General features: G+C 34.2%; 1 protein-coding gene across 18 annotated transcripts in view; it reads right to left on the bottom strand.

Annotated features, from left to right (window-relative positions):
- Positions 1-4,150: 4,150 nt before the first annotated feature.
- LOC135221889 (RNA binding protein fox-1 homolog 1-like) overlaps positions 4,151-27,005 on the bottom strand; it is a 192,372-nt gene continuing 169,517 nt past the window's right edge. For 6 of the 18 annotated variants that reach the window (XM_064259859.1, XM_064259860.1, XM_064259856.1 and 3 more), the window contains 6 exons: positions 24,834-24,954; positions 21,989-22,055; positions 14,171-14,412; positions 9,518-9,608; positions 9,154-9,207; positions 4,151-7,127 (listed from right to left, as the gene is read on the bottom strand). In XM_064259859.1, coding sequence (XP_064115929.1) covers positions 7,086-7,127; positions 9,154-9,207; positions 9,518-9,608; positions 14,171-14,412; positions 21,989-22,055; positions 24,834-24,954 — 617 coding nt within the window. In that variant the 3' untranslated portion in view covers positions 4,151-7,085. Of the gene's footprint in view, positions 7,128-9,153; positions 9,208-9,517; positions 9,609-14,170; positions 14,413-21,988; positions 22,056-24,833; positions 24,955-26,912; positions 26,953-27,005 lie in introns of all 18 variants that reach the window. The other 12 variants (XM_064259867.1, XM_064259865.1, XM_064259857.1 and 9 more) reach the window with 10 other exon arrangements.

The raw sequence follows: 27,005 nt of genomic DNA on the forward strand, positions 1-27,005 counted from the left end.
TAGGACAGTATGCTTCTACAGAACTTCACTGCAACTCCCTTGGCTCAGAGTTGAAGGTTAATAATAATGTAGGAACAATTAACCCTTAAACGCCGAAGCGGTATTTTAAAAATCGTCTCCCGTATGCCGGCGGCGTTCGCGAGTGAGCACCGAAGCTGAAAAATGTTTTTTTTTTTTAAATCACAGCACGCTTAGTTTTCAAGATTAAGAGTTCATTTTTGGCTCCTTTTTTTTGTCATAGCCTGAAGTTTAGTATGCAACCATCAGAAATGAAAAAATATCATTATCATATATAAATATTGGGATATATGACAGCGCGAAAAAAATTTCATATATAATTGTATACATATCGCGCTGAGCAAAACAGTTAAAGCTAACAAGTTAATTTTTTTTCTTAGTATTGTACACTAAATTGCGATCATTTTGGTATATAACACATTGTAAAACGATCAAGGCAACAGAGAAAATAATATTATCACAATATGATGCATAAATTTGTAACGCGCAGACAGAAAAAAAAGCTGTTTTCAAAAGTTCACCATAAATCAAAATATTGTGCTAGAGACTTCCAGTTTGTTGCAAAATGAAGGTAATTGATTGAATATTGCTAGACTGTAAGTGTTGTAGCTTACAATTGCAGTTTTCGACCATTCGGTCGAGTTAAAGGTGACCGAAGGACAAATTTTTTCTATTTATCGTTATTTATATGAAAATATTTCAAAACTGATAAAAGCTACAACCATGGGTTGTTTTTGGTTGTATTCTACATGAAATTGGGCACATTTTCATATATAAAACTTTATGTAACGGCTAATTTAAAATGGTGCAAACATTATGACAATTCGGTCGAGTCAAAGTTGACCGAAGGTTGAAATTTTGGCACATCGTTATTTATATGAAAATATTTCAAAACTGATAAAAGCTACAACCATGGGTTGTTTTTCTTGTATTCTACATGAAATTGCGCACATTTTCATATATTAAACTTTATGTAACAGCTAATTTAAAATGGTGCAAACATTACGACAATCGGACGAAAAAATTTGATTTTTTCCGGAAGAGTTACATAAATTCATCATAAATCGAAATATTGTGCTAGAGACTTCCAATTTGTTGCAACATAAAGGTAAATGATTGAATATTACTAGAAGGTAAGATTTTAGCTTGCAATTGCGTTTTTTTACCATTTCGGTAGAGTCAAAGTTGACCAAAGGTTGATATTTTGGCACTTATCGTTATTTATATGAAAATATTTCAAAACTGATAAAAGCTACAACCGTGGGTTGTTTTTTTGTTGTATTCTACATGAAATTGCGCACATTTGCATATATAAAACTTTATGTAACGGCTAATTTAAAATGATGCAAACATTACGACAATCGGACGAAAAAATTTATGATTTTTTCGGACAAGTTACTGCACGGACGTAAGGAAAAAGTTTTTTTCATAAGTTTACCATAAATCGTAATATTGTGCTAGAGACTTCCACTTTGTTGCAAAATGAAGGTATATGATTGAATATTACTAGAATATAAGAGTTTTAGCTTACAATTGCGTTTTTCGACCACTTCGGTAGAGTTAAAGTTGACTTAAGGTTGAAAATTTGGCACTTATCGTTATTTATATGAAAATATTGCAAAACTAATAAAAGCTACAACCATGAGTTGTTTTTTTGTTGTATTCTACATGAAATTGTGCACATTTTTATATATAATACTCCATGTAACGGCTAATATAAAATGGTGCAAAAATTATGTCAAAGTGACAAAATAATTTGAGATGTGTCACTGATGCTATTTAGTGCGAGGAGAAAGAAATTTGCGCTTGCGCGCGCTGGGTAACGATGCCTTGATCCGTGAGCTCCCAGCATCCCCTGGGTAACAATGCCTTGATCCGTGAGCTCCCAGCATCCCCCAAGGCGCATGATTCAAAAGTTTTTGCCTAATAGGCCTATAACTATTTTTCCACAAATTTAAAAAAAAAAAAACTTTTTTTCGTCTATGTACCATACGTCCAATTGGCACCCGACAGACAATTTTCGTCGACGTTTAATACGTCCAATCGGCGTTAAAGGGCTGAGAGTCAATATTCAAATGTGAACAATGAAAAAAAGTTTTTTTCCTACCTGAAAAGTGTTAGTTTCTAGCTTAATGCAAAAAAACATTGTCAATTCCCTCAATGATGGCTGTATGGGTCTGATTGAATTAATTCATTCTGTGAGAAAGACCCCGTCATCTTGCATTATGAATAGTGTTAAACGTTGGTGCATTATGAAGGGCATAAACAACATCTGTTGGCAGTTACCTATGTGATTGAAAGACATTGCACAGACATGCTGTTGATGACTTGTACATGGTTGTACCATGCCATCATTCTGTTTTGCATTCTCCTAGGAGAAACTGCAACCACCGCTGAAATTCAGGTGGCCCGAAGCAAGACTCGGACTGCTGTGGATGTGATTCATACGCCCGTGATTGTAACCTCGCATGATTCAGATGACTTGTGGACATGATTCTGCATCATTCTAGATATCCATTGTAGTTCCATCAATGCTCTTCACTCAACAGAATGAACGAAGCATAGGCTATCCCATTTTCTTCTCAACCGTTCATATGAGCGAGGTTGATGATCCGTTCCTGGACACACCATCTTGAGACAAGTTCCACACTCTGCAACGGCCGTGTGTTGATATACAACCATACTTCCGTGTTGTCACGTCCTCGGGTGTGTGAACTCGAATGACAGATCCTATGTCTCCAATGAGAGCGAGAACTTGAGACTACGAGATGCTGAGGAGCAAGGCCGAATGGCTGACTGGAAGACTAATTGCAGGTATGTGTGTCTTCATGGACTCGGACATGCAACTGGAGATAGTCTTGAAAGGTAGAATGATAATCAGAGGGCCTTCTGGTTAGCGTGAACAGGGAGGAGTTCTGAAAAGATGGCAACTAATATCACGGATGTGTGAACAATGAGGTGACATGGGCTTAGGTTGGAAATATGTCTGTGATCATGCAGAATCTTCATGTCCGTCATAGGAATGCTGGACCCAGGAGTAAATGGCTGCACTTATGAACCCTTCACTACCAGGGTCTAACAGGAGACCTGTCATCCTGCCTATGAACACGAACAGGGTGATTTAGGGAAGACGACACCAATCTCTGCCTGGAGTGAAATATCTTTGGACAAGAAATGGCTGGACATGACACCCCTAGTCAGCGAGGTGGCCACGCTGGAGCAGGAGAGCCAGGGGCACTTTCAAAAAACAGTGTCGACTCTGTCAAACACTGTTTCATGAGAGCATCAGAGCACCAGAATACACCATCGCAGAAAGGACTCCAAAGGTCTGCTAGAGATACACTGTCAACAAAGTGGGAGAAAAAGACATAACCACTGGTTTAGAGGAATAAGCTGCAGTCACCAATGCAATCACTAAAGAGGTTCAAAAGCTCTGATAATGATGGAGCCGGGTAGGAACGAGACCATTGAAGAGGATCCAAAGTTGTGAAAGGTATGCACTTCAGTTGTCAGCTCCATCACGGAGGGATTCTAAAGCTCTGATAGGGATACGCTGCTGATGGAGTAGGAAGAAGCACCACCGAAGAGGCTCCAAAGCTGTGAGGTAAATGCTGTATCCATTGACTCATGCTGGTCAAGGTACATCATAAACTGTAGTAGTAACTCTGGAACAGCCAAAGGGAGACCATTTTCCTGGAACTTCTGAAATCTGAAAACCATGTCTTGCGTTGATCTTCTCCATCTACACATCTGAGAGAGACTTAAACCATTATAACATTCCAAGAAAAAGTGTAGTCTAAAATAAGACATTGCGATCAATAAAACAAATACACAAAACAAATTAAAATGATATAAGTAAATATACCATTATAGAGACAGGAAAACATGATGTTTCAATATATGTATCAATACATTCACGTCTTATAGAGAGTGCAACCAAAAGTACTGTGTGGACTTGAGTGCACTCCATCTGGGTGGCCAGTACTTCTGGCCCTACCTTGGTAACTATTTACCGTAACCACCTTGCAAAAAGTTTGTTAGGATTTCCAGCTGGCTGAAAGTGTATCCCATTTGTAAAGACAGTGGGTTGGTAATCTTCTAGGAACAAAAATGTTGTGAAAGAAAAATGCAGTTAATGTTCATATTTTATTTATTATACAGAGTAAACACAGGGCAGATTTGTACAGTACCACAATCAGGTTTTTTAAAAGGAGCAAAAAGTTATCTAAAACTATTACTCTTTTGTCATTACTAAATATCATTACACAATAATACATTATACAAAAATGGTGAAGTTTTTTACACAGATTACGAAAAGTGAACACAAACAAAATATCATCTTACTGGACGTTACGATACACATTCACCATTGTGCTTTACTGAAGGAATCAATAATTTAATCTCTCTTGTGCTCTGATTCACAACACGACACAAATTATCCATTGTGCTAAAAAGGAAGACTTGACATCTCTATTGTCTGGTTTCTTTCCTGCACTGTGAATTGTAGTAACCTATCAAGCATTCCTTGAGTAGGGTAAATACCTTAATTATTTCAATACAATACTCTTTAGTCTGAGAGAGAATGTAGCTGCTTAAGTCCAAAATTGCTGCCATTTTCAGTCATGAGTTTTGAAAATTAAAATAGCTGCACAAGATTTAACACTACTGCACTATATTGTCTACAAGCTGATTATACACCTTGTCTTTTTTTTTCAGTGCAGTCAACATACTGTACCACACATCCAGCCAGAATGCCTTAGACCAAACACAAGCCTTAAGCTGGAACTTGGAAAGGCATCCAATATGGATCATGTCTCGGATCCTATGATTACATATGTGGCATAACCAAGATAAAATGATGCTATGTACGACAACAGTTAATAGATCTTTGGTTCATTTCTATTATTCCAGACTGCCACTTGACTCTCAGATAAACAAAAATACAGGAAACATTATGCACGTTTAAAACTAGAAAAGTGGCGATAAGCATAGCACAGAATGGAGACTTGCAGAGTGGACAAATACTGATATCTTTGGTTCTGACAATCCCCATGTGGTCAGCTTCTCTATGGACAAGTCACAATCCAGGATTTAGAACAGGATACAACTTCATATGCCTCAAATACTGTCATTCCTAAGAAATATTTAAAAGTCCCTATTGCACCTGATCAACATTCATATTGTGCCAATCAGGGAGGGGGAAATGCAAGATTGCAACTTCCTTGTCCTGAAGTGTCGTTGACCCAAAGGTAAGCAAAACAATGATTCACAGCAGAAAGAAACCAAGACATTGCAACACAAATTGATTGACAACTGCACAAGTAGGGGGAAAGTGCTAGAAAAAAATAACTATTAAAAAAGAGAGAAGCAGGTGGTGAGCCAGGGCAGGGTTTGTCAATCATAATGGTCAAGCTGGTTTGATACCTGAGGTTTGTGCGAACACCACTATACCCTTCACTCATAATGCCACACTGCTATAAACAGCAGAAGCCATCAGTTACAAAACATGAGAAAATACACGTCACTGATACTTCGGACACTGATGACACAATAATATAATGAATACATTTGTCATTTAAGATGAGCATTAATGAAAAGAGCTCACATATTACTGCACAGACTGATCACATTGCTACTGGGAAATGCACATTCACAAAGAGTTATCACCTTGGGCATATGGAGAAAATGATTGTGCTGTCCATCTTCACTAAAAACACTTTGATTTTCAACAGTTTGGTGCAAACTTACAAATATTGTACAGGGATAAGGGATAATTAACCTACAAAAATGTACTGACCTAAAAAAGGAGGTATATTGAAGAACCCACACATTTTTTTTTTTTTGTAAAAGCAAACTTAGTAAATGACAGTATGTAAATAAATTTTCTAGCCATGTCAAATTTAAAATAAATGATTGTCTTGGCTACAACTGATTCTATTTCACAATTATATGAATATAATAGAATAAAATTATTCAATATTACTATTATACGATATAAATAAAAAACCAATCTTGACAAAATCATACCCTTTGTGACTTAGAAACTATATGTGACCTTAAGAGTGGGGTTCTGCATCATACAAAAATCTACTTAACACCAAAAACATTTTCATTACAATGCCTTGAGGGAGGAATATGTTCCGACATTGCACCATGTATAAAATAACTTTTGAGTTTAGAAATATCAAGTGCATATGGTGCACAATTGAAATTTCAAAAATTAAAAAGATCTTAGTTGAAGTAATAAATGAGATTCTATAGCTAATATCAATAGGGCTATCAGAAGTTGAGATTCATTACTGGTTATCTTAGAAGTGTAAACATACACTGTACAAGTATAGATTATAAGAGTCACACTTGTCAAATGTTTCGTTGAATACATTAAAAAATGCACAATTCATTTCATAAATATTATATGAAATGGGCCATGCCTACTCAACATAACAAATCATGGTAGTTCAATGACTCAGAAATGGCCTACAATAGTTGAAACTGAAGTTTCTAGTGTTCAGAAAATCACTAAAAGGCCCTTATACAAAACAGTAGAGGAAAAATGGTAACAACAGCACAGAGTTCATGTGTTGGTCAGGTTGGTGTGGGTGGCAACACACCACCTTCCAGCCCAAGCCATCTAATGTACACTGGATGCCACACAACTTCAATTACCTCATTCACATACTCAAGTCTAACACACAAAACAATCACACACCTACCAACGTTGTGCCACCATTTATTTACGTTGAAGTGGTAACCACTGACAGAGCCTGACTATGGGATATCTCCGGTGAATTCTTCACGAATATTATTGAACAATTTTGGATGAATCCCACATACAGTGCGATAGCTGGCTGCCAAAACAGAAATCTTTGTCCAAAAGTGTCACACCAACTGGACTTCTGCCAGTACGACATGAACAGACACTTTATGGTTATTTCTAACAAGAGATGGTCAAGGGCTGGGAACTGAGTCTTTTGTATATAATTATAGTCGCAAAGACCAACATAGTCTCTAATGAGCAATTGATAACAGCTTTGTCATGTTATTTGATGAATGCACATATCAGGTCCTCAATATGGTGCAAAGCGATTGTAACTTCCTCTGTAGACCGCCTGGAAAAAAAAAAAAAAAAAAACATTAATTAGAACATAATATAAACAAATTGCAACGGATGGCCACGTGCAAAATTTAGTTTTAACCAACATATAAATAAATAAAAAGTTAAATGATGATAAAAGTTACACAAATATGAAATAAATTCAGCTGCACAGCACAAAAAAAGTAGTTAAGAATCAATGCAAAATACTAGATTTTAAAAAGCTGATATGATAGAAGACCGTATTTATTCTATGAGATGCTTGTCAGCTAAACCCCCCCAAAAATCAAAGCTTCCTGGTAGTCTGACTAATCTTTCTCCTTGACCATCACTGAGGGGACTGATGTTGGATAGCCATTAACTAACAGCACCTGAAGCTAAAGTCATGACCTTAATCACTACAGAGCCTGTACCATTCTTATGAAATTTTGCTGCTAAAACTTCAATTTACTGCTACTGATAGCCAAGGAAGAAGGTACATTAGTCATTTCTGTCTTATATATGTTACTATTTATTAATACTAATTCTTTATAAAAAAATGTGCTACCATTTATTAATACTAATGCTATATATATATATATATATATATATATATATATATATATATATATATATATATATATCTATATATATATATATATATATAATAATATGATATATAATATATATAATATATTATAGATATACTATATATATATATATAAAAAAGTGCTTTTCCACACCATACACCTGGTTCTTGGTCATATCCTTTTTTTCCTAATAAATCTCTAGCCTTAACTTCTAATGCTGGTCAATTCTCAAAACTATTCTATTATTAGTAGAGACCCCTGAGGATGTTTTGGTTCACCTTATGTGACTAGAGAATCATTTGTACTTGATTTCTAGGGCATAAAGCTCTGTTAACCAAATTCCTGCTTACTGGTTTATGTCTCCTTTTTCCAATCTTATGCGAGTTTTTATCTGATTACCTAATTGTTTTTGCAAATTTATCAGTTTCTGTTCCTTTCTCTTGTTCTAATGATGCTCCTCAAACTTCTATTACCTGGCTACTCTTTTTCTCATATTTACCATCCCTGCATTCTCTCTCATTCACCCTTTTTTCAATTCCTCATCTCTCCCCTTGGTTGACCTTACTACTACCTTCTTGGTCAAATATATCCAACTAGAAAGATATTGCACACTGAATTTGGTAAAATTTCTTCATTCCTATTGCAGAGCAGCTCTTTATTAATATCATCTTCCCAAATAACCTGAGATTTAGCTATCCTAATATTAACCCTTAATGGAAGGATCCCCTCATACATGAGTTGGTTGTGATCTTAACTTCAAGGGAGCAAGTACTGCCTCTCTCTCACATGATGTCTTATTATATATTTGCTCATAAACATACCCAGGGGTTGCTATTAGTTTTAGTTCTTATCTTTTATATTATATCAAGTTATAATTGTAATTTTGCAAAGAAATATAAAAAATACGTACATATAATCCAAAAAAGTTACTGCATCTTCGATCTCAGTTAATTTAAGAAATGTTTTACAAGTATACTCAAAATTTTTTTCATGTTTAAAAAAATGTATTAAAAAAATCATGTATAACTTGGTAAAATTTGTGATTGTCTTGTCATTTTCAACTTCTCATAGAAGGTAGGAAAAATGTTTTAGAATTTTTTCTTACACCTTGTGCATTTGGTTTTTAAATTTTTTTTTCTTAAATTGGCTGACATCAAAGTTTACCTGGCCTGGGGTGAAGCATATTGATTTTTTTAGCCCAGCTCTTGAAGGTTAATATATTTAGTTTCAAAAAAATTAATGCCAATTTCTTCTTTAAAAATAAAACCTTTCTCGCATTTACCGGTTTCACAAGCCTCTATTCTTGAACAAAACTTCCACTTCATACTAAGTATAGAAGGTGAGAAGTTACAAAGACCTCCTAAGCCTAGCCTAACAAAACCACTAACTTTTTGTTTATGTCAACAGTTACACATATTAGACATTCTAAGGCAATGGTTTCTAAGTTAAAAAAATTCTTTTTATAAAACTTAACTTGTAGATTTGTAGTTTTTGTTCATTACTTAAAGGTCCTGCCATGCCGAACCCCTTAAATATAAGTACATAAGCTTGAAATTTTGCATAATAGGTTCATGCCAATTCTGTACGGTCAATACAAAACAAAGTTCATACAAAATATATATATATTTTTCATTTAATCTTATTTAATTATACAATCGCATTGTCATGTTAATCTATTAAATTATATTAGAAGCAACCTCACATATATCTCTATCAATCTATATAAAACACTGCCACCAAAAATCTCAGAAAATATGTAAGAGCTTGTTTATGGTTACTTCCAAACATATCATGAACTAAAGGAATAAACTAAAAAATGCCAAGAAGTATTTCTTACCCCATAGCCTGCCACTGGTCCAATACCCGATGCAGCAGCGATGTATGGGTCTGGGTAGGGCCTGTCAGCATAGGCACTGTAATAGATCGATCTTTGAACGGGAAAAAAAAGAGGAAAAAATTTCCATTAGTAAGCGGGTCCTGGAGTACATAATGTGTGAGACTAACTACCCGACTACAGAGATCATCAGTAGGCACAGCACAAAAACTCAGGCAATTCACTTTCCCAATACCATGCTCAGAGAGATATTAGATTATTTTAAAATGCATTTAGCTATCCATCACCGGGCATGTAAACAGTACAGTACTTATTTTTAGTACTAGCTAATCAAAATCAAAATGTTAAGAAAAAATCAAAGAAAAAATCCTGAACTTGGTATTCAAACTAATGGTTTTAAACCAAATACAACTCAAAATCCTATACCACTGAAACATTATATTATATATATATATATATATATATATATATATATATATATATATATATATATATATATATATATATAATATATATACTATATTGTATATATAAACTAATATTATATATATACGTTTATACGTTTTATATATAAATAAATAGGAACATTTCTACCATGTTTTTGCTTTTCATTCAAGCAACAGGTATGTGATGTGTCAATGAATATGGAATATCAAGAACATTGCATCAAACCTGTATAACACTAATATTCATTACAACTAAACAATAAAACATCCACAAATTTAACAAGGGGAGGAGATTTCCGAATACATACTGATCTTCACCAAACTTGGTTACAAATACAGTATTATATGATTTTAATTAATTTAAGAAACTATTAAGCTAACAAATATTTTTACATAAGTAATAATGCAAATACTTAAGGAGGTAAATTTCGGACTATGAATTGAGAGGCTTTTATAAATAAGATTCCCAAATTCTGTATTCACTCTACTTTTAAAATGGTAATTACATAATTCTGGAAATCTAGTTAAGTCACAATTTAAAAAAATTACACGATACAATCAGTATACCTAAATCATTATGCTCAACAAAACTGTCATATAGTTATGATGTGCGACGTAAAATACTTTTTCCCCAATTTATTCAAAATCAAACTAGAAATTTTAAAAATTAAGATACTGCACTAGTAATAAAACAAATACACTTTAAAACTCAAATTTTTGAAACCATGACACAAAGTCCACTCCACTATTTATTACATATAACTAAAGGGAAATATCAAACAAAATTCCTGATAATACTAACTGAATCAATTGTGCTAGTTAGTCAGGAAGAATAATGATTTTACAATTGCAGCAGTAAAATCTTCTGGTCTTCATTGCTCATTTATGCTTACAACAGCTGTCAAATTCCATACTTCAACTCATAATAAGTTATTTCTGTCATTTTCATCCGCTAACAAAAGAGCAATTTTTTTCCTCCACTTGCATCCTACACATAATTTTTCATCTCCTATTTACTTCCTAATTGACCTGAGTTTTTGGTATAACTGTGAAAGTGCTATTACCATGCAACATGCAATACCGAAGCTATTTATGTAACCCAAACATGAGACAAAGTATAAAACATTATATCAAAATTCATGCACATTTTAGTTCCTACAGTGTAACTCAACACTATGCAGAAAAGATGGTGAAACAAAAATAATGATTAACTACAATATTTCTAAAATACATTTCCATTCCACAGGGGCTTGTAAGATGGTTACATTGCATTTAGGCCATTTCATGTAAGGTAATTGTATCCAATAACAATGAAAAGGCAAATCCATCTGGCAGAACCCCAGTGACTAGTCCAGCTCACACTCCCATGCACACACAATCAGTCAAGAAGGCATTATCCCCCTATACATATTAATAAGTGCTGCTGCAGTATTGTTGGATAATAATAAAAATAGCTTAAGCTAGCTGTCAAGCACACCAAGTGATGACATAACACTTGGTGTAGTGATTACAGGGGGTGAGATTTCCCAAATGGATAATAATAACCATTATTATTAAATTGTCCCAACACAGCTACCTACTGATTTAGGCCACTCCAACCAATTTAAAACATTAAAACCTCTATCAAAACCTCAAGAGGCAAATAAGTGAAGAAAAAATACAATAAAAGAAGACAAAGGTGCAGTCATTACAGGATGAGATTGGCCTGTTACAAGTGGTACTTGTGAACCACCCTCCACAAGGCCGCAAACCACTGTAAACTATGTACACTGCCCAGGAACACCGCTTACTTCAAAAATATTTAAAAAGCATGCATTCAACAAGTTTCTGTCTTACCAAAATTTTTGTCATCTATCATTTTTGAAACAATCGTAGAGTCTCCAATAGTATTAACCTGAGGAAAACTATTTTTTTTTTTCATTTCATTTGCAAAAAGTATTACATTAAAATATGGATCCAAACATTATATACATGTATGTTAGATTTACCTTAAATAGCAGTTTTCAAAATTTACATTTCATACAATTCAATGTTTAGTCGACTCTATAACTGAGCCAAATTGTCTGAGAAATGTGATCTGCACAAACATAAGGTTTTAAAATTCATGTATGTCATTACCGTAACACTTGTGCTTGATAAAGTCAACAATTTCTGGGGGGAAAACTACTGAATTTACAAGGGCAGTGTTTATAAACATAAAAATGTACTGATATTAAGTCATATGCTCCAAAAGACTGATATATAGTACTTAAAGAGATAAAACCTCTTTACACATAATGAACTGTAAAAGAAAAACTAGAGTATAACAGACATACCAAGGTGAAAATGTATGATTGTTTGTAACATATTAGTACAGCTTCATTTGCAGCAGACAGAAAAATACTTTTCCCTTTTTTATATAAAACAAAAAACACTGATATCAGTGATTACAGCTTTATAAAAGAAAACTTAAATATGAATAATCTGTGGAGCAAAAATCAATACTACCTGATGTTAACAGATTATTTATTACTGAAGTAAAATGCCAGAAATGACAAAATTCTTTTGAAATACTACAGTACAAATCTAGTTAAAAATGAATAAGAGCCAAATCCTAAAAATCCAAGAAAAAATTACAGCTATGGGAACAAAATTATTTTCATTAAATTAGTCAGCTACACTGTACTATGGAACTTTGATTATCTTTAATGTATAATTGTGTCGGTCTTTCTGGCAGTTTTTCTATTACTGCTGATACTCTGGAGTTTATGAAAAACTGCACTACTCCTGCAAATCCTATGTCTCTCTGCTATGAAATTCCAGATAATCCTTTCATTGCCTTCATATGCTAGTATTTTTATTTCTAATGGACAGAGGTTTTTAACTAATATCAGCTTTGCATCTTTTGATTAAAAAAAAAAAAAAAAAAAAAAAAAAAGTCTAATGAATAAAGCTTGATCAACAGGTCAATATAAGTTTTGGCATGGTTACACACGAAAGCCATGACACATCACAATATTAACGGTGAACAAAATACTTCTCCCAGTTATAAAGAAGTATCCTTTTCCCCTTGTTCTAAACTTTGTACAGGGACGTACTGTATGTATAGTAAATAAATAAATGAAATGAAAGTAAGACAGGAAAAACCTTCAAAGTATTTCATATCAATCTGGCAGGAAAATAAGTCTAAAAAAAAGTAGTAAAACATTAAACACCCAACATTTGCATAAATTTTCTGGCTTAAACAACATACACAGAATTCAAAATTACATGACCTGTAGCAAATAAATATTCTGTACTTTGAGAAGTATGAATGAATAAATTCCTGCAAATACAGGGATTTTTACTAAATTCTTTGAATCTAATGCAATTTAAAACAGTTATTGAGAATACATATCCCATTTTGTTTTTTGGCTAATCTTAAATTATCACAAATATGCTGACTGAAAACTATTAAATACACTTGTCCTCTATAACAAGATCAATTAACCTTTCACACTGCACTGTATCACTGTTAATTTTCCTAGTGGGAAAAAAAAAGGAGTATACTGGAATGGTAATAGTTCTCAAATGAGTAAATGCACGGTCCATAACTCCCATAGCTGCACCTGTAAATTCAAACTTCAATCTATATTTCACGTGAATCCAAATGTAATTTCTCCAAAAATGATGGTCATATCAGACATATAAAGACTACTACTACAAAGTCATGAAAACTTCATATAGTACTGTACATTACCAAAAAATCTATACATTTTTACACCAGTATCAACAAATTACAGCATCACATCTAGAAATGGGAAAAAATTCTTGACCCTCATAAAACTAATTTCCAATAACCTTCAGCCAAGTGTTAGAGTGATGACCTACACTACATCACATACCATGTATATATAAAATAAAAATGAACAAAGCTTATCTGTGTTCTGAAAGAACTTGACCCATTTTCACACCTTTCATTCAGCTTCAGAGCCATTTGAGCATCAATTCTAGAAAGCCTCCAAAAATACAGACCCCTTGATGCTCAGATGCCCCTACAAAATCAAAGAGCTGTCACCTAAAAAAAAATTTTTTTTTTTTACTTTGTACGTACTCTACTATCTTGAGATCATTATGCAATGAATATAAATATAAAGGTGCACATCTCTTTACAACTGATGTCTGCTAAAGTTGCCTCGTCTTTAAGGCAACAATGGCAGACACCACCTCCAAACAATGTGAAGTAACTCACCCGGCAGCTGCAATTGTGGGGTAAGCAGCTACTGCTGGAGGTTGGGCGGCCGCCGCAGCTACTCCATATGCTCTTGCCGCAGCAGCCGTGTAAGCATTTGCTGCTGCTGCATACCCTGCCTGTGGAGCCGTTGAGACAGAAAGTGTTGGTGTTTTAAGGAGCTGTGCGGCGGAGACCCCAACGGCGGCGGGGTTGACCGCAGTAGGCTGGGCCACTGCTGCCGCTGCGGCTGCAGCTGCTTGCTGTAATGAAAGGGGGTGGCTCCTTATTCATGCACAACACACAGCCAGCGCAAGCAACATAATGCAACACTACGCCACCGCCAGCAAGGACAGCCTTAACATCAAGACGCAAATTAAAACTGTTCTATCATTACCACAGTGCAACTTCTTGTAAATTTATAACTCTTTACTTGATAGATATCAATGATAAAGTATATATCACTATAATTATTGCTTTTACAGCTTTGTTGGGGATGACGTTTGTACAAAATTATAATCAGAAACAAGCTAGAAAAATTTCATATGGAAGAGAGCATGTTTTTAGTCTGGCACCAAAAGATAACCAAGAACCCATACTGCAATGGTTTTACAATTAGAATGTAACACAAATATAATCATTTGTACACTACAAAATAACCATCCTCTATACCAGATTTATCTCCTATTGCTGAAAGCTTTCCTAGAAGCAATGTCACCTTCATAGTTGTATTGCTACAAAATAATGTCTAAATTAAACATAATATACTGTATAATTACTAATGATGTTGAAAAAGGACTCAACATTATGAGCTGATGATAGTCAAAAACATTTAGGTTACAAATAATATTTGCCTACATTAAAAACAAAGGATTAGTGCCTGCTAAGGACTTGCCCATGAGCATAATTCAACTTGGAAATCCCTGTTAAAAGAATTTGAGTTCCCTGAAGATTAAAAATGAACAAGATATAAGCACATACTTTATGTAATAAGCAACAGATAAAATGTGAAGCATTTCAGTTTGACTGTAAATGAAAAAAACTGACTTGAGCTTTTCATATTCCTTAACCAGCCGGAGAAGAGCCGTTGTTAGGCTCAGAGGTCTGAATAAACCAATCCTTTAAAATAATAATAACTTCAATGACACAACTTCTAGTTGTCAAAATTTATATGAAACACATTAGATAAAAGGCTATTTTAAGATAAAAGGCTGTTTTAGAAAATTACTTGCAAAGAACACTTTTAAACCTGAAAAATCTTCCAAAGGTTTCCTAATACAGGTGTAATAATCATCTTACTCAAAATGACTCAATTAGCACTTAGTATTTTCAAATTAGGGTCTACTTGAGATTACAAGAAAACTAAAGCAATTTAAAAAGCAATGGAATAAAATTAGCTTCAGTAAACATTTATTATTGCCTAAAAAATTTTTCAGTCCTAAATTAAATCACCTTGACCTGTCATTAATGTAACATTCAAGAAAAATGCTTAACACTGATCTCTAGTATTAGCATGTCAGAATAACTTTATAACTTGAAATTCCCTGTGAACATTTTAACAACGAAGACTCGTACTCAGCAAGCTTGATGGATGAACCTTTTCTATAAATTATAGCTCCTTATTATTTTTCAAAATGAACCATACCAAAAAGGAATGATTTTGTGGGCTCTGCAAATTTTAATGAATTGCATAATTCCATGACCGATGAAGTACTGTCCTACAGAGTAATTAGCACTGTAAGACTAAAAATTGAATTTTTTACAGTAATATTTTAAATATGGGAAAATAAAAACATTACTTTTATTTTCTGCTTAAACCATAAAATACTTGACCATACACAAGACTACAAAACAAATGTTTGATAACAATCATGGAAAGCCTTGAGATTTCATCAAATTAACTGAGAATTGTAAGTAGTACTGAAAGTTTTTGGAGTGTTACTTATGACCCCAAATGCATTGCCAGCCTTTACTTTCCCACCTTTGACCCAAGTAAGGATTAAAATCTAAATGAAACTTTGTGAAGCACACCATAATTGGAACCAAAGTTTCTTTGTTACGTCCATTCAGCACTCAGAACCATTTTACTTTCCATCAATATTATTTTTTCTGATCTTGTTCATTCTTTAGCACTGTCTCTCCCTCAATTATTATCATTCATTGAAGAAAAAAAATTTGGGCTATATGAAAACTATACCTTCCTTATACACAATAGTAAGTACCATGAAATGTTCTAGGTACTAATTATGAAGGGTCAGACTAATAACCCTTCCATGAAAAGGCTGACCCTAAACAGATTAGCTTGGCCAGGAACCATTCTACTGGGTCTGGTAAGGTGTTTTAGAGCCAGGAGTCAGGACAGCTCAAGCTGAGGCTTGCAACCAAATTTAAAGAAACATTTTTCTTTCTTTTACCGCAGATAAAAGGTTAACTTTTCTTGAATGTTCCAAGATGACTAAGCATATTAACTGAAAGTTACTATGTTTACTGGCATGTGGAGAGTTTTCCTAAAGTATCAATTAAAGCCTGGGTAAAAAAAGCATTAAATTCCTCTCTTGTAGCATCCTAAAAAGCATTTTCAAGTCCTGTTTCTTATCTGCAAACTCAATTACTGGTAATGAAATGCTTGTGAATACAAAAGGTGGCCATAATGCATTTTTCAATCCACTGGCTTTTGGAAGATTCTTTATGATATTGAATAATTTAAAGTTAAACGGAGGGGTTAAGAATGAATACACATGGATAATCAAATTTACTGCAATAATGTCCAGTTTCAAGTTTTCTCTTGTTCAGTTTTTACAACTCATATGAACCTCTGATCCAGCTTTCTCTTTGTGATTTCTGTTAAACTACTTGAAAACTATAGTTGACTTATCCTAACAATGTAATGCAACCTAGCCACAAGGTTCTATGCAAAACTGAACTACATTTGTGCTGTTCCTATGACTGGATGAAATATTAGTATCTAATGCACTTCCAGAGACAGAGATTAGGACTAAAGAGAATGGTTAGTCAATTTTTCTGATAAACTTGACAATATCAACCAGCAGATTTCCAGCCAAAGAAATTTCTATATTAATAGAAACAAAAAATCCAAAAAATTTTCTAACAGCGATGGCGTTCCACTATACTTCCCCCCAACCCCACCACAATTACCTTCTTAATTATACTTACCCCCAATTGTCAAATATCTTCACAAGATTCACAAATATGCCATATATAATCTCTTCACAGCAGCATAGTAAAACTATAGCTGCCTCATTATAAAGATCTAATTTGTGGTTCTCCTACAAGCAATTAAACTACAGATATCTGTTATTTTTAAGGATGTTTCATGACCTTTCTTGCAGAAATTTAACTTTACATATTATAATTACTTGTTCTTAAGTTGTTTTCAGAAGTTAAACTGTTGTTCCTAATGGAAGTGGAGCTTGGTCACTTCTCATTTTACTCAAGGTTCTCCTAACCTCTTCCAACATCTCATTCTTTAATGGTTCATTATTCCAGTTCATATTGTCTTCACACAACAGATTCTAGGGGTACTACCTCCATCATTCCAATTGTGATTTATCTTCTCTTTTAATCCACATACTGTGGCTTGGCACCTTCCACAAGTTCCCTACAAGTCCTAGTGTGCACTTAATGCAAGTGGTGAAAGTCCTAAATGCATGCACGCACGCTCACATGTACACACACAAGCATACAAGAACATTTGGCATTGTTGAATTTAAAAATAACCTTTATAAATGATAAGAGAAATCTTGAAAGAGTAGCATTAGTACAGTAGTAACTTCTAGCAATTCATGTATGACTTGAAATTCCAAAGTTAAAAAACCTTCAGGTCACACAAATAACTTCAGAGGTAGATGGAGCATTTTGCATTAGGAAACTATCAAATATCCAGGGACACCTTTCATCCATTTTGGATTATGAATAAATATTTAATATCTTATTCCCTTTACACAAAAAGATATTTAATTATAGGTCAACTAACCTTCCAAAATCCTGAGATTTTATATTTTCTAAATATCAAATATTTCACATGTATCCTTCCTATCAGAATTCTATTCTTTCTGGTCATAGAAAACAGTTCCCTTCTACTAATAATATACGTACAGTTTTAGCCTCTTTATTTCTCAACACATTGCAATCTTATACTGTCTATTAATAGTAGTAAGCAAGGCTGGTCACAGGAACAAAATTAAAAAAAAAAGGGGCTTGGACTGTAACTATTATTCCTAGTGAAGGGAAAAACTGCATGCATGAAATACTGGTCAATAAGCTCATTATATTTACCCTATGTAATCATAAACAACTGAGATACTTAAAACTAAACTTTAAAAAATTAGAACAAATAGAATGAGAAAATACACAGATAACCACACAGACAACTGCATCTTTTCCCATTTCTATGTGGGGTCGATCTTACAGACAATTATTAGTCTCAATAGCAGCTACTGTATATAATCTTAAAGTGCTTCAAGTGGATGATCATTTCATATTTAAGGGGACAATAGTAAATTTATTTGATTACAATAATACTGTTAAACCCTATAAAATAATAAAAATACATCTTATACATCTCATATTTCAACTTACTTATATTACCCAGGCAAGAGTCTCATTCCTAAACTCTAAGGCCTGGTTCCAAGAATTTGTTCTTAAATGGGGGAATGAAATTTGAGCCAAGAAAAAGTTATGGAAGTTGTTGGAAAGTTCAATAAGAAGAGACCAACGGGAAGAGATGATAGATCAAGATGGAAAGCAATGCAGCTGGAACCAAACATGTAAAAAACTTACAGCACTGTCAGCAGTGTGCCACTCATGACACAAACTGCTGACAACAACACTATTAGGTCAACATTGAGTGATTTAATATTATTATTATTATTATTATTATTATTATTATCAGTACGTAGTAGTGGTAAGTACAGTATAGTAACAATAATGTAGAAATAACAGTAACACAGATACCTATAGTTAAATATTGTACTAAAGGCTTTGGTAAGTGTAATACATATGTATATTACACTCACCAAAGCAAAATAGAATTCAATTGTGCAAAATAGAATTCAATTGTGCAAGTCAAGGAACAACTATAACACCAAAATGAGGCAGTAGTTCATCTACCAGAATAACCCAGAGTTATAGATAAACATAAATGGACTGGGGACATAAAGATGTACCAACTCTAGAAAAAAATAGATGAATTCAGAAATCTTTATACATGATATCTAGAACAAGTGCTTTTAAAGTAGAATACAGTTACACATAGACGTTGCACTGTGGAGACCATAAAAAAGCTAAAATAAAAGATACAAGATGATAAACCTTGCAAATTATGACAAAAGGGGGTGTGGGGAAAGAAATATGGCGGGGCAACAATGAAATTGAACTATACTAGAAAATAAAAGGAAAGAAAAAACAGATGCAAGGAAGACATCAAGATTCTCAATTTGTGCCTACTGATTAAAGAAAATGAGAGCAAGACATTTGAAACCATGAAACCTTATAGAAAGAAACATACAAACATTAAGCCAAGTACAAAGTCTTGAATTCAGCACATTATGATTATCAGATGATACAATGACCTCACTACAGATTTCTCATAAAACTTCTCATTCACAATTCAAGGAAAGGTGCTTTTCAAGATTTTGACTTTAGAGAAGAACACCTTGTACTATAAAGAAAAATATTAGGAAATTCTTAAATTTTCACATAAAGAAACTGAGATGGGCAAGGCAGTGAGAAATAAAGTATTAAAAGTAAAAGCAACATAGGTAAATAATGCAAACAATAATATTTGCCTAAATATATTATATATATATATATATATATTATATATATATATATATATATATATATATATTATATATATATATATATATATATATATATATATATATAATATATATATATATATATATATATATATATATATATATATATGTATAATATGCATGTGCAGATGTGTTCATACATACATAAATGTAATTGCATGCATGTATGCATATACAGTATACAATTATACCAATAGTATATGATAAGCATATTTTTTATATAGAATAGTCAATACTTATGACCAAGATTAAAACAGTGGCTACAATAACTAAACAAATAAAAAATTTACAACCAAAACTAAACACCTGAAACTCAATAAACATCAAGTCTTTCAGAGTTAAATAAGGGAAGTATCATAAGTATTATTTTTAAAATAACATCATTGGAACAGAACTCTGTGAAGAACAACTTGTAGTACTTTCGTGGATATGGAAGTTAACATAAATATGTTTAAAGACAATACCCACCCACTTAAGAAAAGTATATACTGTATTTACATACAAGCAATATAGCAACAAAGTAAAAAGAAATGAAGTCTAAAATTTTATTAATGTTGGAAACAAGCATACAATAAATAAATAACATGGCGTGTTGCGGTAATTCAAAAAATTAACAAGTTTACTGTAGAGTACAAGAATAATATATAATCAGACATCAAATGACATATATGCACAATTTATATAATCATTACTTCAAATGATATACAATTAAAAAAAATACAAACCTCTTTTACGATGGGAATCCTGGAACATTCTACATAATAACCAATAACTATTCCTAGTCATTCTCAGCCAAGAAAATATTCATATTTCTTAGAACTCACAAGCCAAACAATCTACTTCATCATTCAAGCTACAGTAAATAATGTAAAAATATATCCAAGTGTTTGGGAGAATTAAATTCCACAGGCAGATGAAATGATGATTAGACAAAGAAAACTAAAAAACTGACAGAATTTTCAATGATTTATAAAATTTACATTTATGCTTTTAAATGACATTTCTTTGTGTAATCATGATTGCTGGAACAGCATTCCTGCTTTGTCAAAGACTGACAGTGCAAAAACTGCTCAAGCCAAAAATAAAATGTTAGACCTTATGAATCAACGGGTGAAAAATAGTTGTGCAAAAAGGGCTGTGTGGTAACTCATTAGCCAGGCTGTGAAATATAAGCAAGCAACACATGCTTTTGTTTGGCCACTCCCTTTCACTGAGCTATTATAAAATGCTAGAGCAGTATGAGGAAAAGCAGGTCCATCTCAAGTCATAATTACAAGATGAAGACCATTTTTAACTATTGAAATTCAAACTGGACTGCCTTTCCATTCTCTAAAAGAACTGTAATGGATGACAAAGGGATACTAATCTACATTCCATTGCAATGATGTGCAGCATTAATCAATAACAGCCACACTCAGAACAACACACACTACATTTAAACAGGTCATAGTATTTATTCTACTGTTTCAGTTAAATTTTTAATAAAAGACTGTGCACAAATATTCTGAGTGCTGCTTCTTAAACGGGTAAATTGCTACAATTAAAATTCAGGTAAATGGCCTAAGGATCCTCAAGTCAGAATATGCATAGAAGGCTAAATTTAGCAATTCTTGTCTTTTGCAAAGGGGAAATGATAGGCAGCAGTTTCATATGCTTTGCACAAAAGTCAATAATAAAGGGAAGGTTTTGTGGCCCATTGTAAAATAATAATAATAATAATAATAATAATAATAATAAAGGATCCTATGGAACATTCCCATGTGAAAGTTAGTCAAACAGTGAAAAAACATCGAGCACTTTCCTGATTTTCAGAAAGCTACAATGATTGCACATTGTTTTGACTCATCTATTAGAGAAAGCTACATTACTACACAGCAAACCATTTACTTGTCACGAAAAAGAATGATCACTAATAACGACTCAAGGTAAAATACTGGTCATAAATAGGTGTCTAGGGCACTGTGACTGGTGACAACAAAGAAAGCCTCACAGCACTTACTGGATTCACCTGAAGAGGAGTTGCTGTTGCTGCCTGCGCTGCTAGGAAGGGGTCATAATAAACACCGCTGCAAGAGAACCAGAACACTAAGTTTTGATACAAAAACCATTGGGTGGTCCAGGCAAAAGTTTAACTTTAGTTCTTTTTAAATCCACATAACAAACTCTATAATGAGATTCTGTTTAGGTACAAGCTTTCAATAGTACTGTAATTCTGAACATGTAAGAAATGCATTACCAATGAATATTAAACTCAGTTAAACAATATTGAGTATTTTATTTCAACAAATGAATTTGCCTGGTAATAATATTATGACCTTACAATAATATTAAAGTAGCTAGATAAATCTTAGCATGTGCAGAAAATGTCACACAGCGACCTTGTAAGTGACTGTGTCTAAATACTGACCATCCTGTCTCCTTGAACTATATGGGTTAAAGTAGTTCTCCTGGTTTCTTTAGACAACTGCTGCTGTGCTGCTGTGGGCATCCTCATACCAGTTTCCCATCTATCAACAACTGAATATCTTGGCTGCTCGTCTTACCCGTAAAAAATTGACTTGGGCCATTTCAGTTAACTAAATGCTAATCTATATTTATAATACAGAACTGCATTGTTCTGTTAACAAACTTCACTTACCATTGGGTACTCAATGTTTATGATCCTTAATATACTGAAAACTAGTTATCAAAATTTCAGTCAAAACTGAAGAGGTAATGAAATGTTTCTCACCAGTTTATACTAAAACATTTGATAGCTAACCAGCATCTTTCATGAAAATCAACCACTTACTAAAACTGTTTATAACTAAGCTGTCAAAACAAGTTTTGTAAATGAGCAATTTTCTGACGTCAGCACTGTTATGCAGTGGGGCAGTCAGTAGCAAGTCTGAGTGTCCATGTCTCAGTCATGAGTTTAGTTTTCTATCTACCACCCAGGGTTAATCAGTGACCAATTAGTTGTCTAAGAAGCTCTTAATCCTCACATATTGCTTTAAATTAGAGAATTAATCCCTATTAATCTTAATGCAGAATACACAGAGAGGGCACAGGAAAGTTAAACAATTAAAACACATTCAAACTTATTTCCAAAATCCCCAAGCATAAACCGTGCTAAATGCGTGTGCAGGATAAATCCAGAGCATAGCACACATTCAAGTCAACAACACAGAAAAAAATCATCTACAACTATGATGGTCTGTACGCAACATACTAATAGTGGCTCTCAAAAGTTAATGAAAACATCTCACTAGGATAACACAGTTTTAATGACTCCATAAATTACCTCTCACCCAGAGCCTAAGCCAACACCTGGTAAAACAAGATAGAAGCTACTCAAAAATTAACGAAAATAAACAAAAACATAGGTGCAGCTCAAGCTAAAGATGATGGACAATTTACAAAGCACTGTTCAATACCAATGCACTCCTAGTAATATATCTCATCTGCTACAGCCATAAGTAATAATACACAGCATGAGGTCCAAAATAAACCTAGCAGAGTCAATGTCACTCCCAACAACAGGTGAGAGGTTAAATACATTCCCAAGGTGTCAGCAGCATTATGTAATGATCTAAACAAAGAGTTATGTCCAAAAGTGTGAGATGCCAAAGTTGGCTGGCAAGAGATAAGCCAGGGAAGTTTTAATAGCTCTATTTTGTGGATTATAAATAAACATGCACATTTCTCAAAATAATTCTATAACTGCTAGTAAAAGAAACAAAATATGACACATACTCAATATGCAATTAAAAATTATTCTGTAAGTAATTTTATAACATTGGATAAGCTTAGTAACAGTTATTCTACAAAATATGTTTATAACTGGATCAATGAAATACCATAAGTGCATACAAAATTTAGTTCCTAACACAATAAAAACAAAGCTCCTTAAAATAAAATACACACAAAATTATTAAAACTATATATGAACAGCAGCTAAAAGGTAAAATACACTGTGCTAAACTGAAAACACTGAGTCTCAGTAGCTTCCTCCCCTGGCTTTTCTCTAGTTACCCAAAAGGCACGCCCTACTCACACTGCTACACAGCCAGCCAGCCTGTCCTTTGTTATCACAACCATGTGTCTGTTGTGGCATCAAGTCTGTCTTCACTGCCAAACAGTACCTACGAGGATGTAATAACACAAGCAGTACCAGCTAATTTATACACCAGGAGATCACTCAACCATCTCATTACACATCATGGTCACAAAGTCCTCTCAACTATTGATAATAAATTGAGGGGAAGTCCTAGAGTTTTTAACCTACCAGCCCAAAGGACTCAGAAGGCCAACATCATGGTGTAAGGAGATGACAAGTGCTGACTCAGGTGACTATACTGAAGAAGAGGAAAGTATGAGAGACAGTCAGGATGAGACTACACAACACCCCCACAGACAACACGCAGTTACATGCATTTTAGCTCAGTCCCAAAGATCCATAGAAGTCCAATAATCAACTTTGGCTATGATAGCTGTAACTTTAAACTTTACATTAGCCATCTTTCTTAATATTCTATTTACATCATTATCCAGGAATCACCCAATTAGTAAAAACAAAATTAATAAAATTAAATCATAAAATTTCTTTAAGTACTATATTGTAAAAGGTGATTTAACAAATCTTATTAAAAAGTAAGTCAAATCACATAGCATCAATATTTCTCATACAATAATGACATGGACTGATGCATATCCACAGCAGGCATATGGACCAAAATGAGACTAAAACATCACATAATATGGTAGAGGCAATGCAGATGTTCCTGCTCCTGCTGTGTCTGCTGCTGCGTGAAGTCATCAGGAGTGTAATGTAGCTGCTGTTCTCGTCTGGTACTGAAACTTACGGTGTGTAGCCATGCAGAGCTGTGGCGGCAGCTGTTAGTGGGGTGGGATGACGTGCAAGGGCAGTGGCCGGATACGTCCGAGCCCTGCCACGCTGGATCGCAACACCTCGGAGGGCCGCCGCTGGAGGCATGCAAAATGATCAACATTCATTACAGGCACAACTCACTTCAGACGGCAGGCACAGGACAAAGGCCTTTCCTGATTCCAGAGGCCCAAGACTCACCAATGACTGGACTAAGTTGGCAGACTATTTCCCTGTGCCCACACACCACACACACCAAACCATTTTATGTCAATAACATTATCACATTCTAAATATACAAATTAGGTTTTACCCTGAACTATTTCCCCACTAGGACAAGCCAATGCCATCACAGTTATAATGACATTTAATTTAGATATTCTGGCCATCTCATTTCATGTTCACAGTAAAAACATGTTGTTGGTTAGTGAGTGTTGGTAGCATAAATATGAGTGTTGTGTAATGGGCCAGGACGTGGTGTGTGTGATAAATAATGACAACCAACTGCTGGTAGTCCCAGGCATCTGGAGAGGATAAGGCCTGCTGCCGCTGCCCAGACTTCCTCCAGGGCCAAACACTAGCCAAGCCTTGAATCACAATCCGACATACGGTGCAGGCTGCTACGGGGGTTGAGTGCACTCTTCAATATGTAGTAGCTAAGATCCATGGGGGTTGCAACACAAAACAGTCCATAGAGTGGAGTCAGTAGGGGGAACACCATCGACCACATTGATGGTGACCTCAGTGTGGGGCCCAACCCACGCAGAGGGAAGCAGTCCAACCCAGACAGATGAAAGCGTCATCTTTTGTCATTATCTACCCTAAGCACAGGAGACAAATGCTCCCTTACATAAACCACCTTGTCAGTGGATACTTTTCACCATAGCACTACAACTAAAGCATGCTCCAGGTCCCATAAAACACACACAATCTTCACGTAATGAATTTTTTTTTAAATGATCAGTCCCGTCTCGTGATAAAATCTAAGGTTATCATATTTAGTCATAGAAAATTTTGGAGGGTTTGTAATTTTATTATTAAATAAGCAAGATTAAATAAAATAGTAATAAACGAGCTTTTTTTTATCATATTTGCCAGTCCATTTACTCAGAAAAATAGGGTGACTGATCTGTGACATCAGACTTAAGAACACCTGTGGTACTTGCAAATTCAACTACCACAAGTATCACAAAACATTCTTGAGACACAGACAATCACCTCTATTATCAAGAGTACACCTGCTAAACACCAGGTCAAGAGCCGTGTAAAAAAGGGGAACTGAAATTACTTACTTTTAACGATGCAACTCTTTCATATCCAAGATACCTATGCCCTATAAAAATTGAGCAAGCAATTTAGATGACAAACCTGTTTTCATATATTAAGAGTGCTGTTAATTATGAAAGTTAACCAAAATAACCCATTCAAGCATGAAAACATAAAAACTGGGCAATGACCCAAGGGGCTCACCATTAAAAATTTTAGTCGTCAGAAAAAGCATTGAAAATTTAAATTCAATACCAGAGTCAAATGTTAGGATTGTCTAATAGGATCGCTAAACTATATTTTAAAAATGCCATATTCAAACAGTGCAAACTTCGAACTACATAAATCGTAAAACAAACTAGCGAGATGGTTCTTACAGTTGGACGAACCACCGTGATTTTTTTTTGATGGCATTTGTCCTGTGCTAATGAGAAAATAGATCAAGTGTAACAGACCATTTCAAGCAAAGCCAATCTAACAGAAGTAACGAAGTTGGAGCTCAAACTAATGACTACTGTACATTAAATCGACAAAGTTCATGTCCATAACGAGCTTTAGCAATCTGTCTGCAGGAACAACAAGAGGGAGTGGGGTGATCCTGGGCCCCCCCTCCATGGAGTGTAGTAGGGTAAGAATGTAATCAACATTAAATAAAAAGGTAATAATAATAATAACTCTCATCACTGATGCATAGTAATATTATGGCAGAGAGAATAATGACGATTAATTCAAGTCAAGTGCTAAACCCCATGCAAAGGAAAGTGTGCATTCAACCACAATAGCCAAGTACCTTCTACCGCTCGCCTTTAACATGGCACCACCAACACCAACTAAAATAAGGAAGAAAAGGGTAACCAAAAAGCACTTTAATAATCTTCTTGAT

The sequence above is a fragment of the Macrobrachium nipponense genome, chromosome 3 (assembly GCF_015104395.2).
Source record: "Macrobrachium nipponense isolate FS-2020 chromosome 3, ASM1510439v2, whole genome shotgun sequence".
Lineage (NCBI taxonomy): Eukaryota > Metazoa > Arthropoda > Malacostraca > Decapoda > Palaemonidae > Macrobrachium > Macrobrachium nipponense.